At 49.2% G+C, this 15,253-nt stretch overlaps 1 protein-coding gene across 2 annotated transcripts in view; it reads right to left on the reverse strand.

The window, feature by feature from the left end:
* SENP7 (SUMO specific peptidase 7) overlaps positions 1-15,253 on the reverse strand; it is a 790,555-nt gene that overhangs the window by 403,299 nt on the left and 372,003 nt on the right. For both annotated transcript variants that reach the window (XM_069204850.1, XM_069204851.1), the window contains exon 13: positions 855-988. In XM_069204850.1, the coding sequence (XP_069060951.1) occupies positions 855-988 (134 nt within the window). The remainder of the gene's footprint in view (positions 1-854; positions 989-15,253) is intronic.

Genomic DNA, 15,253 nt, shown 5'->3' on the forward strand with positions numbered 1-15,253 from the left:
CGAGCAGATTAGCAGTGAAATTGGTCTGTAGTTAACAAGATCTTTGGGATTGGCAGAGGGCTTTTTGATAAGTGGAGATACTTGCGCACACTTCCAATCAGATGGCACTTTAGCAGAAGTTAATGAAAGATCAAACAATGTTTTTAGCAATGGAGCCAGGTAGTTAGCTAGACTGGACGTTATCCTAGGTGGGCAAAGGTCCAAAGGGGAGCCTAATTTAGACAGAATTTGCATCTGCTGCACCTGCTCCACTGAACAGAGTTCAAGAACTTCCAAAGCAGCTACAGCGACCGGGTGAGGTTTAATCAGATCCATTGACACATCTAGCAGCTCTCGGCTTACGGGAAAGCTCTTATAAATGGTATTGATTTTATTTTCAAAAACCTCGGCTACGGGATCAGAGTTTGAGATGCCGGGGTGGTAGTGGCACAGGCAGGAGGATTCAGAAAGCTATTTAACGCTTTATAGAGTTCCTTTGCGGAATTGTAGAGGTAATGTGAGCTTTCAGTGCTGCTCTGATCTTACTCTGGTAGTTGCAGAGCATAACCTAGCACGCTGCTTCATCCTCAGGAGATTTCGAGGACCCCCAAAGCTGTTATACGCATTTGCATTTGTTTTTTTCCTGTCGCAGTTAGAGTACCAAGGTGACTGGTTTCTTAGAGAAGAGGAAAAGGATGGGGGTTTCTTAAAGGAGGATATTTGATTGAAAGTAGCGGTTAGAGAAAATAGCTGTTAGTTCTTTATTAGATAAAGACCTCAACTCACTCATTCTTAAAATCGTCTAAAACACCTAATTAAGACAGGTAGTAACAACGAAGCAGATATCTTTCAAAGAATAAGAAATGTAACCATACTTCTGAACGGTTCCCTTGACTTTGATCTCTTGCCATTCTCCACCAGGCTTTGGAATTAGCGAAACTGCATAGCTGTTTAAATTACACTTCCGCATAAGAGTATATGAATTCTTGAAAATGGTTACGTTACTTTCCTAGGAGAGAAAAAAGAATACAAGCATAGTTATTGTATGATCTAGAATGGCAGAATCCAATTTAGCTTATTCAGAACGAAAATCTGAAAGCTTCTGTTAATTTTTAAACTACATGCAATTCATTACCACTTTTTGTATGGTAACGGACCAATGGTATCCCACTTCCTTTGTGCCACAATCCATCCATCCATACATCCCTGAGCTTCTATTGCCCTCTACCTCTCTGACTCTTGTAAACACATGCCCTCCCCCTGGTATTCCCTTGTGGACTCTTTAAGCCCCTTCTGATCCCTCCGTTTTCCTTTGTACCTCTACCACCTTCATATTAACCGTTGTGGTACCCCTGCAGTCTTCACTGGCCTCTTGTGATTCTCTCTGATATCTTGCATCTATGTTGTAATCTGCCCCTCCCCTCACTTCATTGCCCTTCTGCAGCCTTCCGATTGCTTCATAGCTACTGCTTCTTGAAGCGGTTTTTGCCCTCTCCTTGTGATCTTTTGCAACCTTTTTCTTGTGTCTAAACTCTCTTCATTCGCTGCAATCTCTCTCAGCCACTTTGTGGAAACTTCAGCTGTCTAACTGAAGCCACCCTTCAAAATTCCTGTGATTCTTGTCTTGTTCCTCCCCCCCAAAGTTCCCTTGCAGGTTTCCCCTTGCTTCCACATAATTATTTTAAAGAATTCCCACTGCCTCAAAGGAGAGCGGAGGTTTCACGCCTTTTATTTTAAAGCTGGTCTCTTAACCTCTTAGCTCCAAAGCTTTTCAACCTCTGGTGCAGAGCACTTTTTTGGGGTATTTGGGGTAGTCCGGGCTTAAATCTACATATCTTTCTCTCTGCAAAAGACATTCAGGCTAAATATGAAAACTTTTTCCCTACATATGGATACCCCTGGAAGAAACTAAACAAACAGACAAAATATAGTAATATGGGTGCTTTTTTTGGTTTTGTTTTTTTAGGGGGGGGGGGACAGTTCAATTTCATAACTTTGGTAATGCTCTTTCTGGTGGATACTATATCTAACTGCAGATTCTTCACCTTAGAATACTCCAAAGGTGCCAGACTAGACCTGGAAATGTTTCCCCAGCACTGCTCCTGCGTGCCGGCTAGATGACAGCTTGCAGCTCCATGTAGGCTCCATACCACCCCGGCAGTGTCAGAGTATATAAGCATGAATCTTGCGTGCTGACATCAGTTCCTTATTTTTCCGTTTTTCATTCCCTCAGATGTGAATATCGAACACTTTTTAGATGTTTAAAAGAGCCTGCACCACAGAGCAGGGTGGTTGAAGGGCAGGAAGCAATCTGCAGTTAGATAACCCACTAGAAAGAGTGTACTGCAGGTAAGTATCTTGTTTTTCTGACATGTATTTCTAACTGTAGATTCCTCACCTTATAGTGGATGGCAAAGTAGTATCTCTCCAGGTGGAGGGTCTGTGGAGTGGACTTAGACTAAAAGGTATTCCTGAACTATGCGTGTGAAATGTCCTTACTGGCGTACATGTCTGTCAAGGTCCCTAGATACAGATCTATGGGCTACATTTGATCCCGTTACAGAAAAGGAAGTGGAGGGATTTTTTCTTGCCATAACCGCCTCTTCATCAGTAGATGCGAGACCTGTTCTGCAATTGAAAAAAGTGAAGACTGTTTTGATCCCTGAAATTACTATTCTAAGTTGCAGTTGTGTACCCCTGAAATGGAAGGTGGCCGTGGTCACGCCATTATAAAAAAAAGCCTTCTAGCGATCTGAGTGATCTCTTTGCTTCCCATGTATGCCAAAAAATAACTGAAACCCTACTACAAAGCTACAGCCTTTATGGACTTTAACCCCCTACTGTATAAAGTTCAATCAGGTTTCTGTAAAAGATTTAGTATGAAAACCGTTTTGATTGAAGAAACTAAAGGGGCCAGACATATCAGAGTTTAGGGTGGAGTGTGTGCTCTGATTCTGCTAGATCTATCAATAAGGTTCAACACCATCTCACACTGCATTCTGCTTCAGCAGTTGAAAGAAACTGGGACGGAGGGTAAGATCTTCACCTGGTTTACGCCCTCCCTCCAAGACTGTTCCCAAACATTGAGGTTACCGAATTATTGGTCTGTATCCAAATCAGTCATCATGGGGGTTCCACAGGTCTCAGTGTTGGTTCCCAGCCTTTTTAACCTTTATCTGTCCCCTTTGGCAAAACTAATTGCGACCTTTGGCATTTCTTTTTACCCTTATGCTGATGATACACATTTAATTTTCAGATTAGGTGAGAATACAGTAAAAGCAGGATCAAACTTAAGAAACTGCTTGAATGAAGTCACTAATTGGATGGATGCAAATTCCCTTGAATTTAATGGTGGAAAGACAGAGGTGGTGGTCTTCAGGCCCAACTCAGCCTGGTCTCGAGAATGGAGGCATGAGAGGCTGGGAACACCTCCTATTCCTGTGGCTGATGCTTGGAATTTGGGCACTTACATTGACAAAGATGTCAATTTTGAGGAACATGTGAATACCATTTGACTACATTCTTTATGCTACAACATGCAGTTAAGAAAATTCTACCTTTCGTTCTCTTGTCTGCTAGAAAAGACATGGTGCAGGCTCTGATAATAGCCCAATTAGACTAATTTAACTTACTTTTGGAAGGGATCCACAAATGTAAAAACTATAGATGCTGGATGTAAAGAAATGGGGTGAATTATATGGTGTGGTTGTGCAATCTCACAGTGTAATACGATTACCATCCCCTTTAGGACCCTTGAGTTTTGTGTCAAACCCTCAGCTCAATCCTGGTTAGGTGTGGCACTGAGCAGCAAGGCTTACACTGCACTAAAACAATTGAAGAAATAGACATAGCATTAAAAAATGTCCACACCAATTTATAAAAATAGGTTGCATTTTTATACGAATTTACACTCTAGAACAAAAAAAATCCACCAGAGGGTTCCGGAGATATAGATTTTATAGGAAATAATAAATCAGTGCAATTTCACTCAACCGCGATCATGCCTTGGCAAAGTCAACAAATTATACACTTAGAAAAGTTTTCAAAGAAAACATAGGTAAGTGTTAATGCAGTTGATTAGAAGTACTTGAGGAGGGCAACTCCAGCAGGGAGCTAGTCAGGGGGACCAGCACGGTCCCCAAGAACAGTTACCCTCACAGGGGAAGCAGGCCTTCAGCAGATCCAGATATTTTATCCGTGTTGAAATGGATTCTAATAAAGTGGTTCTGATGTAAAGAAATTACAGATGCTGAAGATGCTCTAAGGATGCTGTGGATGCAACTTGGTCAGCGGGGGTCTTTCTGCAGAGATTCTGCAACATCCCACAAAGTCCTCTCTGATTTGGCAGAAGACCACTGGGCTGCCAGTCGCCCATTGTGTGGTCATAGGCCAATCCTTCCTGGGTCGACAACTTCTCTTCTGAGGGTCCCAACAACTCTGACAGCACTCCCAGGCTCAGAGATCGTGGGTACAACTCTGTGTATCGGGTCTTGGTCCTAAGTGCTCCCCTAGCTGAGGTGGTAGCAGCTCTAAGTCTTTGAGCTACCAACTTGCCTCAGCAGGCCTCTTCAGCTGTTGTGCCCCTGTACTGGGAACGGGAGGCCAGTCAGCTGGCCCTTGGAGTTCTCTTGGCTTGACTGGACTCTGGAGACAGCTTCTCCCTGAGCAGGACACAGCAGGCCCCTTCCCTCTCTTCGCTAGCCACCAGGTGCAGTCCTTGTCAGCACAGTCTCTCTTTGCTGGTCCTTCGGTGCAGCAGGGGAGTCCTTCGTCTGAGTCCATCGAGATCTGAAGTCTGGGTGCCAGGGGTGCCCACCTTATGCTTTGGAAAACACCATCAGGGCAGGATGTGGTTGGTAGCCAATGGGCTACTAAGTTCCCTCCCACTTACTGACCTCTTCCTGTGGGGTATGGCATCTGGCTATACCAGGATGCACCATCCTGCACACTCCCAAGATGGCGAGACCCCTCTCTCGGTGTAAAGATATTCTTTGCCCACCCCCTGTGTGTAGCTACCTCAGGCCTACCTGCCCCTGAGGAAACACTTGTGTCGCACCTTTACGGAGTTAGCACACCTCACAGGTTCAGTGTGTAACTGTGTACTCGCCAACTGGGCGACCAAGCCTTTCCACAGTAAAACAGTTGTTTCACATGTTTACTGTCAGGACATATAAAGTGCATGTCCTGCCTGTGCCATATGTTGCACCCTGCATTTAGGGCTCAGTAGGCCAGCCAGAGGGGTGACAAACACATGTTGAGAGGAAATGGTGGATTTGCTATTACTTTCAATGGCAAAGTCAGGCTAGCTGTGCACGACTGCTCTACCAGTCTGCAGTGGCGGACCGTGGGACTTGCTTTAACTGGGGACCTACAGGGTGGTGCAATCAGTGCTGCACCCTTCTAACTTACATGCCCTGGGTACGGGGGTACCATTTACTAGGGGGTGACAGGTAAGTTAGCCATTTCCAATTGGGTATAGCCAATCCGACATACACTTTTAGGGTCAGGGCACTGGCAATGAGGTCTGATTAGAAGGCCTCAGGGTGCTCTCAGAATCAAAAAACCGGCATCAGTCGAAAATCTTGGGGTTGACCATATATAAAGAGGCATTTCCTTACACTGGAAAATGCGGTAGCAGGGTTTATTTTGGGTCTTAGGACAGACTCTCCTGTCTTAGCCTATTTTCAGAAACTGCACTGGCCCCATAAGAAAAGATGCTTTTACAACACTAAAGGCCTGATTTAGAGTTTGGCGGATGGGGTTACTCAGTCACAAAAGTGACAGATATCCCGTCTGCTGTATTATGATTCTATGAAAATAGTAATACAGCAGGTGGGATATCCATCATGTTTGTGATGGAGATGGAGCAACCTCTGCCAAACTCTAAATCATGCTCTAAGCATGGTATCTCTTTTCTTGGAATGCTCCAGGGAGAGAATTAAAATCTACTCACAGACTGCTTTTAGTCACCCTCAGAGTTAGGAACGCAAGACAGGGAGGTTGCTCCCTGATATTGACTACTGCTAGAATTTTTTAATGCCCTGCCTTTTAGACATCCAGAAGCAAGAGAACCATCTTCTTTTTAGGACAAAGATCAAAACCTTCCTTTTTTTCTATAATGTATATTAGACCTCTGCCCCGTGGCTTATTTGTCTGTGGAGTGGGTCCCTGATCTGTGTGAGTTGTCTTTCCTTTACATAAGTGCTGCTTTATATGTAAATGTTTTAGTGACTTTCGTTCCCTTGAGCGCCAGGATAAATCTCAGGAAGCAGCTGCAGTGCTTTATAAATGGCTAATCATAATGCTTCATGAACGTCAGCCCACATCACAGCCTGGCATATGTCAAGACCAGGAACTCCGCAGGCCAATGCACTGGTAGCATCCTTATCCCTCATGGAATGGGCACTCAGACTTTCTGGAAGCTCCTTTTTGTACAATGTGTAACAAATCTTGATGCAGAGGGTTATCCACCACAATGAACTCCTCCTCTTCTGCACAGATTTCCTTCTTTTATCATGGAGAACCCCACAAAAAGCTGAGTATCCACACTATATTCTTTGGTACAATCAACAGCTTAAAACGTTTTGGGGTTTAGCCAATGAAGCCTCTCCTCTTTCGAGTGGTATAGGGGGAAACAACCCTGGCAGGGTGATGAATTTGTCCAATGTGAAAGGGAGTCTCGACTTTAGGAGACCTCAGCACAAGTTTGTCTAGGAAAAATGTGGTGTAGGGCAGCAGCGCAGAGAGTGCTTGAATTTCACTCATGCAACAAGCCAAAGTAATAGCAATGAGAAAGACAGTCTTTAACATCAGAAGACACCGCAAACTATGCACCGGCTCAGAGGGCGTACACATGAGACACATCAATACCTAATCAAGGTCCCATGATGGCATCAAACATAGTTTGGGATAAAACACATCAAAACTTTTATAAACCACATCATAGGTGTTTTTAAAAAGGATGGTTGTTCTGGCAAACGTAGAAAGGACAAAAATGACTACCAATAACCTTTACTGATGCCCATTGCAAGGCATTCCTGGGCAAAGATAAAAAGGACAACAGAACATTCAACAGCTTGCCATGTAAAGTGTGTCTTGTGAATACCACACCAGGCCACAAATCTGTCACAGGGCCCAGGGCGTTAATGAATTGGTGGTAGTGAGGATGACCTCCACGACTTCAGGTGGCAGATTGAATGCAGTCAACTGCCGCCCCTCGATGGCTATACATGGACTATAGAGTCTGTAAGTTTGGCTGATGGACCCGGCCCTGCTGCTACGACAAAACATCCTCCCAAAGTGACAGTATGATTGGAGGACAAATGCTCATGCACAGAAGTTTGGGGTACCACACATTTCATGCCCAATCCTGAGCCACTTGCATGACCTTAGCCCTGTTGTTCCTGATCTTTTCCAGAACTCCAGGAAGGAGGTGCAAGGGCTAGAAAGCATACAGGAGTCCTGTGCTCCATTCCAGCCAGAATGCATTGCCTAGAGAGTGCCCTCAGATACCCCAAAGGTACAAAGCTTTTGCAATGTGTGTTCTCAAGGGTGGCAAAACGATCTAGCCAGGGTTTTGACCCCACCTCTAGAAGATGCCCGACAACACCTCGGAATGAAGACGCCATTCGTGATCTACCAACTGAGCTTCTTTGTGCTGGCATTCAAAGATACTGTCTGGCCATTCGCGATCAAGAATATGCCCTAATGCTCCAACCAAGCCCAAAGGTGCCGAGCCTCCTAGCACTGAGCCCCACTCTGCCCTGCTCGTTACAGTACCATATGGTGGTGGTATTGTGATTGAGAACTTACACCAGCCTCCCTTTGATGAACTGCAGGAAGGCTTTCAGAGCCAAACGTATAGTCCTCAACTCCAACAGACTGATATGAAACCAAGTTTACACTAGAGACCAGAGCCCCCTGATCTTTGCCTACCCCAGATAACCTCTCCAACATGGCAGTGAAGTGTCTGTCACCACTGGCATCTATGGGTGGGGGAGGGCAAAGTGCATTGCCACTGGACCAATTATATTCGAGTAGCCACCACTGCAGATTGTGAGCCATCTCATCCAAAATCCCAATGGCATCCGTCAGAATTCCTTGAGGTGGAGGCCACTGGATTTTCAGATTCCATTGTAGAGCCTACATATGCCACCTGGTGTAAGCAACAAGGAGGATGCAAGAGGCTAGGAGGACAAGAAGCTTGGGAGCCAATCTCACCAATATCCCGGACAGAGGCTCAGACTTAGGGATCAGAGCCCAAATGTCCTAGACTCGTTGCAAGGGAGGGGGGGTGTGGGGGGGGGGGTGTTTGGGGGGGGAGGTAGTAAAGGCTATGAATTGCACTGTCCAGGATAGCTACAAAGAACAGGAGCCTAGAATTTGGGTGTGACTTCAGGTCATTGATTGCGACACTCAATGTCAGGAGATTCACAGTCAAGTGGAGTCTACAACTGAATGTGGCAAGCCAACCATCAACAGACAGTTGTCACGATAGGGGAAAAGTGGGCACAAAAGTGGGCACCGACCACACCATCAATTTTGTAAACTCTCAGCAGGAGATTAGTACATACGAAGAAGGTTTTAGCATTTGCAAATCCTCTAAATTACTGAACCAGAGTTTGTCAAGGTTAAAACCCTTTTACATCTGGCCCCAAGTTCCTTCTCGCATGCAATTGGGATGGCTCTGCTTTAGGCACCAGTGGGCCAGAAAGACTGCTGGGCCCTGTATAGGTGGGACTACCACCCCCATTCAACACTTTCTGTAAAAAAATTAAAAAAATAATCTCTGGTGTCTAGTGGGCTTTCTACCCACTGGGTGCAGACTGGGGGCAAACCCCACCGATCAGGCCCCAAGAGGGGCAGAAAGACTGCTGGGCACTTTAGGAGGGGGGCAAGGCTGTGTTTCTGGGCCCTTTGTGGACTGGGGCAAGGGTGAATGCCTGGGCAGTGTGTCCACACCCCTTTTGTTTTCACAAAAATAATCCCTGATATCTAATAGACTTTCTGCCAACCACAACCTATACCCTAACCCCACTGAGGGAACAGACTGTGGTAAAACCCCTGATCAGCCCTCAGCAGGGTAAAGGGTGTGGGTGTGGAATCAGGCTCCATGCCTGAGTGGGCCACTCTTCCACCAATTGTTCTTAATGAAAGTATTGTGTCTTGTGGACTTTCTGGCAATTGATGGGTTGATGTGGGGCTGACTAGGGTAAAATCCTCAACCAGCTTCCTGCGTGTGGGCAGACATACTATTGAGCCCTCTAGGGATGAGGGTAAGTGAGGCCTGCTGCCAGGCCAGCCATCTCCACCCCATTCGTTTTTGTAAATAGAGAGCATTACCAGGTGACTAGTGTATGTTGCCTCTCCCTCCTGCTGGAGGTAGATTGTGGAAAATTCCTTAATCATTCTCCTGGGGGGCAGAAAGAATGCTGGGTCATTAGAGTGTGGGAATCCTGGGTAGGTCGCCCCATTTTTTTCTTTAAATAATCCCTTGCGTCTAATGTGCTTTCTGCTGCCAGGGTTGGCCACACTGGGAGGTATAACCCCAATTACCCCCAGAGACTAGTGTGGCTTTTTTAGATGGGCATAAGGCCCAAATGCCGGAGTGGGCAGCTCCTATCCCTTTCTTTATGTTTGTATAGAATGCCTGTGAATAACAGTGAAAAGAAAGCCAACCAATACTAAGCAACAGACAGGCTGTAATCCCACCATAAAGTTCGCAATAAATCTTCCCTAACAATTTGCGCGGTCTGGTAGTCGAGACCTGAAAAGTATAAACACATTTTTGCCTTTTGCTAAATCTTAGTACACTTACCCACCTAAGCACATTGCAGTTCTCTTTAAAAAAAATGGTTGTAATAATGCGAGATTGGGGGCGTGGCTTCGGGCGTCAAGATGGCGGTCGCACCCTGAGAGTGCTCTGGACCCCTCCGTCATCCGCCCGTAGTTAGAGTGGCCTGACCGAGTTGAGGACGTCGTCTTGACGATCCTGGCGACCCCTGGACCCCTGGGAATCTCCGGCGGCGAGTAACTTCATGAGAGCGGCCCCGTTCCCGAGCCGCGCCCGATCCGTCCGATCCGTCCCTGGAAACAAAATGGCGGCCGGGGCTGATTTCCGCGGCTGAGTCGGGGCCGAACCGACGATCCCTCCCGATGCGGTCGAGCTGGAACGGAGGTGTGGCGGGGCGAGGAAAGAACCCTGGAGGGAGCTGAGGCTGCGCTCCAAACGTGGTCCCCGCGGCATGCAGGAGCAGTGCTGCTGCATCTAGGGGGAGAGAGCGCTGTGTGGGTGGCGCTGCGGCCGTGCGCCGGCTCGAGGACATCGGCCGAGGAGAGCTGAGAGGCTGCGCTGCACCCAGGGGAGACCCTGCGGGCCGGGGCTGGAGCGGCGGAGGGGCGTTTGCGGAGAGGGACTTCCTGGTGTCGTGAGTGATGACAGAGGTGTGCTGAGGGTCCGCGGCGGAGACACCGGGACGGGACGAGGCCTCTCTGAGGATACTGACACGTCCGAATAACCAAAATTGAACGGAAAGACTTGGGGCCACCCTCTCCGGGTTCCCGTTCTGAACGGGCCCACCGCGGACCGCTGCCGCGCCGAGAAACACACCGTGATCCGGCCCAACGAAGGGCATAGGCCTTGAGTGACTTCATGGCGCCGCGGGTGCAGCGTGATCAGCCCTGGGGCCGGTCGAGGCCCTACTGAAGGTAACGGCACGAAGTGACAACAGGGTGGGGGAGGGGAGAGGAGTTAGGGAAGAGGATGCCCTACCCCCCCCTTACCATTTAATACCTAATGGCGGTTAGTGGCTGGGTCGGGATGGAGCCGGACCCATCGTGGAGCCACCGGATGCCAAAGGTGGAGAAGACCACAACTTGGGCCTGAACACCTCTCCCCACGCCCTCTTTATAACTGTGGTAACTACAAACGCGCAGGGGACCTAGGCTGGACTTGAAAGACCGCAAGAAGTGAGCTACCTGACTCCTGTTTCCGATATTGCGATGGGGAGAGACAAGGCGAACAAACAACCCCCACCCTCCCAGCAAAAGATTGACCAGTTCACGACGCCGGCGGGCCAGCGAGGAGAGGGAGACACAGCCAGCGGAGGCCCCGCACCAGACGGAGTGAGTGCCATCCTTCAAGCCATTCAATCATCACAGTCTGCGGTAGAGACTAAGATCGGGGAAGTGCGAGAAGACGTGGGTCTTGTCCGACAGGACCTCAGAAACGCAGTGAACCGGATCACTGAGGTTGAAACTAGAGTCTCCCAGACTGAAAACGACCTAGCCGACCTCAGAAGTAAAGTGGCCCAGCTGCAGACCCGAACCGGCGAGCTTCACCGCCGTGCGGAAGATGCAGAAAACCGGTCAAGACGCAATAACCTGCGTTTCATCGGACTCCCAGAGGGCATAGAAGATGGTGGTGCATCTGAGTTCCTAGAGAAGTGGATTAAAACCTGGATGCCAGAGCAGTCCCTTTCGCCCTGGTTCGCGATCGAAAGAGCACACAGGGCATTGGCTCCTCGCCCCCCTCCAGGTGGCCCAAAACGTCCAATGATTGCGCGCTTCTTCAACTTCAAAGATAGAGACAATATCCTTAAAGAGGCTAGGAGGTTGGAAGATCTTCAATGGGAGAACCATAAAATCCTAATTTTTCCAGACTATACCCGTGAGGTCCAGACCCGCCGCCGGTCGTACGAACACGTTAAGCAGAAACTTAGAGCGATGCAACTTTCATACATGCTCCTCTTCCCCGCGCGGCTCAAGGTCCTCCTGGCCGGGCGAGCGCACTTTTTTTAAACACCTGAAGAGGCTTGGGACTGGCTGACGGAGGAGGGTGTCGGAGCCCGAGGGGGGCCCTCGGGACACTCGGAGAGGGCCCCTCGGGTTGGTCCCCTCGCCCCGGGAGGTTCCCGGAGGAGCCGGAGGCGCACCAGATCCCGGAGAGGGAGACCGAAAGACACAAACACCTTGGAAAATAATGAGGAAATCCGAGACTTTGGCTCACAAACAGAGGGGGAACCCGCGGAACCCTCGGGGCCTCAGACCCCAAACCAATCAATAGATGACAACAACTTGAGCCAGTCCCCGGCCCTTGGTTAATATGACGCATTTGACACCCACTGATGGGAGTCCAAAAGACTTGGGATGTCAGACTTACCTATGCAGACCTTACAAGGGTCACTATAGAAGGCGCCAAGCCTCCCTAATATATGACACCCGAGACTTGGCAGGCTTTCTCTAATTGTAATTGATCCGACTATATGGAGGGGTCCACCACTCCACCCCAAGGACAGTCCTGCTGGCTGTCTGGTTTTGGTTGGGTATTTGGGCGACAGATGCTTCCGGGGTGGGAGTATGGGGAGGGGGGTGGTTGGGGGGTGGGGTTTTTTAAGTTAGTTTAGATAGGAATAGGAATAAGTTGGTTAGGTCTCTTATTATTTCTTTGTTATGTTTGGAATGGTCGCCCCTGGGTCCACAGCCTGACACTCAGCCCTATGTAACACCTACGCAACTCATGCCTGGCACTCACTAACCCAGGTCCTTTCCTGGAACGTAAATGGCCTGTTGGACAAGATCAAGAGGTCAGCAGTATTTAACACTCTCCGCAGGTACTCCCCCTCAGTGGTCCTCTTGCAGGAAACTCACCTCCTTGGGACTAGGTGCCCCATGCTCATGCGGGGAGGATATGACAGAGTATACCACGCGGGCTTCTCCAGGGGCTCTAGAGGGGTAGCCATTTTACTTCATCGCTCTCTGCCTGTGGTGATCACAGCCACGCAGGTCGACCCACAGGGCAGATTTGTTGTGGCCACGGGGACTCTTCATGGAACACCGATAAACTTTATATCTGCATATGCCCCCCCGACGAGACTTGATGCCTTCTTGCACTCGCTCCGCCGAGTGGTTGTGGGACTGCCCCAGGGGACCACCCTGTTGGGAGGGGACTTCAACGCGGTTCTTGATCCCGATTTGGATGTATCCGGCGAGATCACGGCCAGTAGATTAGCCAGGGCTTCGGCTCTGACTGGTTGGACCGAGAGCCTTGGCCTTTGCGAGGTATGGAGAACCTGGCACCCTAGGGATCGTCGGTACACCCACACGTCGGCCGCCCACCAGACGCAATCCAGAATAGATCTGGTATTCATGTCCGCTCTGGACCTCTCAAGCGTCACAGGGACAGAGATACTTCCCCGGGGAGTTTCAGACCACGCACCGGTGCGGGTCCGCCTAGGTGGAGCAGATCCCTCCAGACGCCCGGTATGGCGCCTAAACGCATGGTACCTTCAAGACAAAGACTACACCCAGGAGATCAGAAATCAACTAACCCAATATTTTGATCTGAACCTGGGGTCGGTCCGGTCCCCGGGAACATTATGGGCCGCCTGTAAGGCTACCCTTAGAGGGCATGCCAAGCACCTTCTCCGCTCCCGCGAGCGAGACAGGAACTCCCAGATCTCTGACCTGGAGGCTAGGGCCCTGAGACTGGAACGCCAACAAACGACCTCTTCGTCTGCCACTGCCCTGAGGCAGCTGACTATGGTCAGAGAAGAAATTAAACACATAATGCTAGACTCGGCTAGGTGCATGTGGAGAGCTTCGGTAGCCCGTATATATGGCTGGGGGGATAAAAATGGGAAGCTCCTGCACTGGCTGGCGACTCGCCCTCTGGCCGGCAGGGTTATACCTGAGATTTTGGAACCCTCGGGCTCCCTCTCCAGGACACCTGCTGAAATTGCACAGAGCTTTGCCTCGTACTATGCCCGCCTCTATGCAATGCACCCCCGCCCTGCCATTGAGAAAGAGACCCCTCTTTTGAATGACGTCACTCTCCCCAGGATCTCCCTGGAGGCAAGAGATAGACTGGACGAAACTATTAGCCTCGCAGAGATAACCAGTGCAATTTCCGGCTTGGCATCGGGCAAAACTCCAGGCCCTGACGGACTCCCGGCAGAGTTATATAACAAATGCAGTGATATACTGGGTCCCCACTTACTCAATATGTATGGAGAAGCCGAGAAACTAGGCCGATTCCCCACCGAGATTGACCAAGCTACGATAGTTGTGATACCAAAAACCTAACCCCCATCGCGGCATTGTTCGGCATACCGACCCATCTCACTTCTGAATATTGAGATCAAAGTGCTTTCCTTGACCCTGGCCTCTAGATTGAAAGAGATAATGCCCACACTAGTGCACCCTGATCAATGTGGCTTTATGCCCACTCGTAGCACCAGGCACTGCATTAGGCGGCTGCATGTGGCTCTGGCACATCGCAGGACTCTGTCACACACACCCTTGGCATTACTCTTACTGGACTTTGAAAAAGCCTTTGATACAGTGGATTGGTCCTACCTTGAATTGGTCCTGCAGAAAAATGGACTCGGCCCCAAATTCCGAGGCCTAGTGAGACTCCTGTATTCCAAACCGACAGCTCGAGTCCGGGTGAATGGAGTGGTCTCTGACCTGTTCCCTATTGGCCGCGGAACCCGGCAGGGTTGCCCGCTATCCCCATTGCTCTTCGCATTAATGATAGAGCCTCTTGCGATACTGCTGCGAGGAGATCCCCTGATCGAAGGCTGGTCCTGGCCCGCTTGCGCAGAGGACCGTGTGGCGCTATACGCAGATGATGTCCTCCTATATCTCTCCAACCCGGCTAAAAGTGGCCCCCGCGTGCTAGAGATCCTGAGCCTTTTCGCAGAAGCCTCGGGGTTGATCCTGAATCCCGCCAAGTCCCTGTTGGTCCCCCTACACCGCTCCGGAGACTGTGTGGACTGGCAGCGGAATATTCCAGTGCGAAGAAACAGCTTTAAATACCTGGGAATATTTATTTCACTTCTCCCTGAGTTGACATGGGAACTTAATGTTACACCGTTAACCAGGAAAATTAGAAGCGATCTCCTACACTGGAGGACACTCCCTCTTAACCTGCTTGGTAGAATAGCGCTCTACAAGATGATGATCCTCCCTAGGCTCCTCTATCTCCTGCAAAATTTTCCCCATCCCATTCCTAGGAAATGGTTTGGGGAAATGGACTCATTGGCACGCCAATTTATATGGAGCGGAGCCCGCTCACGGTTAGCACTTAAAACCTGCCAGAGAGATGTGTATGATGGAGGTTTGGGCATGTCTAATATCCATTTCTACCACCTCGCGTCACAAATACTTGTAATTAATGACTGGATGGGGGTGGGTGGACAGATCCGGCATACCGACTGGAGCTCCAAACGATGGGATACCCACGGATTTGGGACACCCTTTATGGAGGTCCGAT

The sequence above is a fragment of the Pleurodeles waltl genome, chromosome 8, assembly GCF_031143425.1.
Source record: "Pleurodeles waltl isolate 20211129_DDA chromosome 8, aPleWal1.hap1.20221129, whole genome shotgun sequence".
In the NCBI taxonomy this organism is placed as follows: domain Eukaryota; kingdom Metazoa; phylum Chordata; class Amphibia; order Caudata; family Salamandridae; genus Pleurodeles; species Pleurodeles waltl.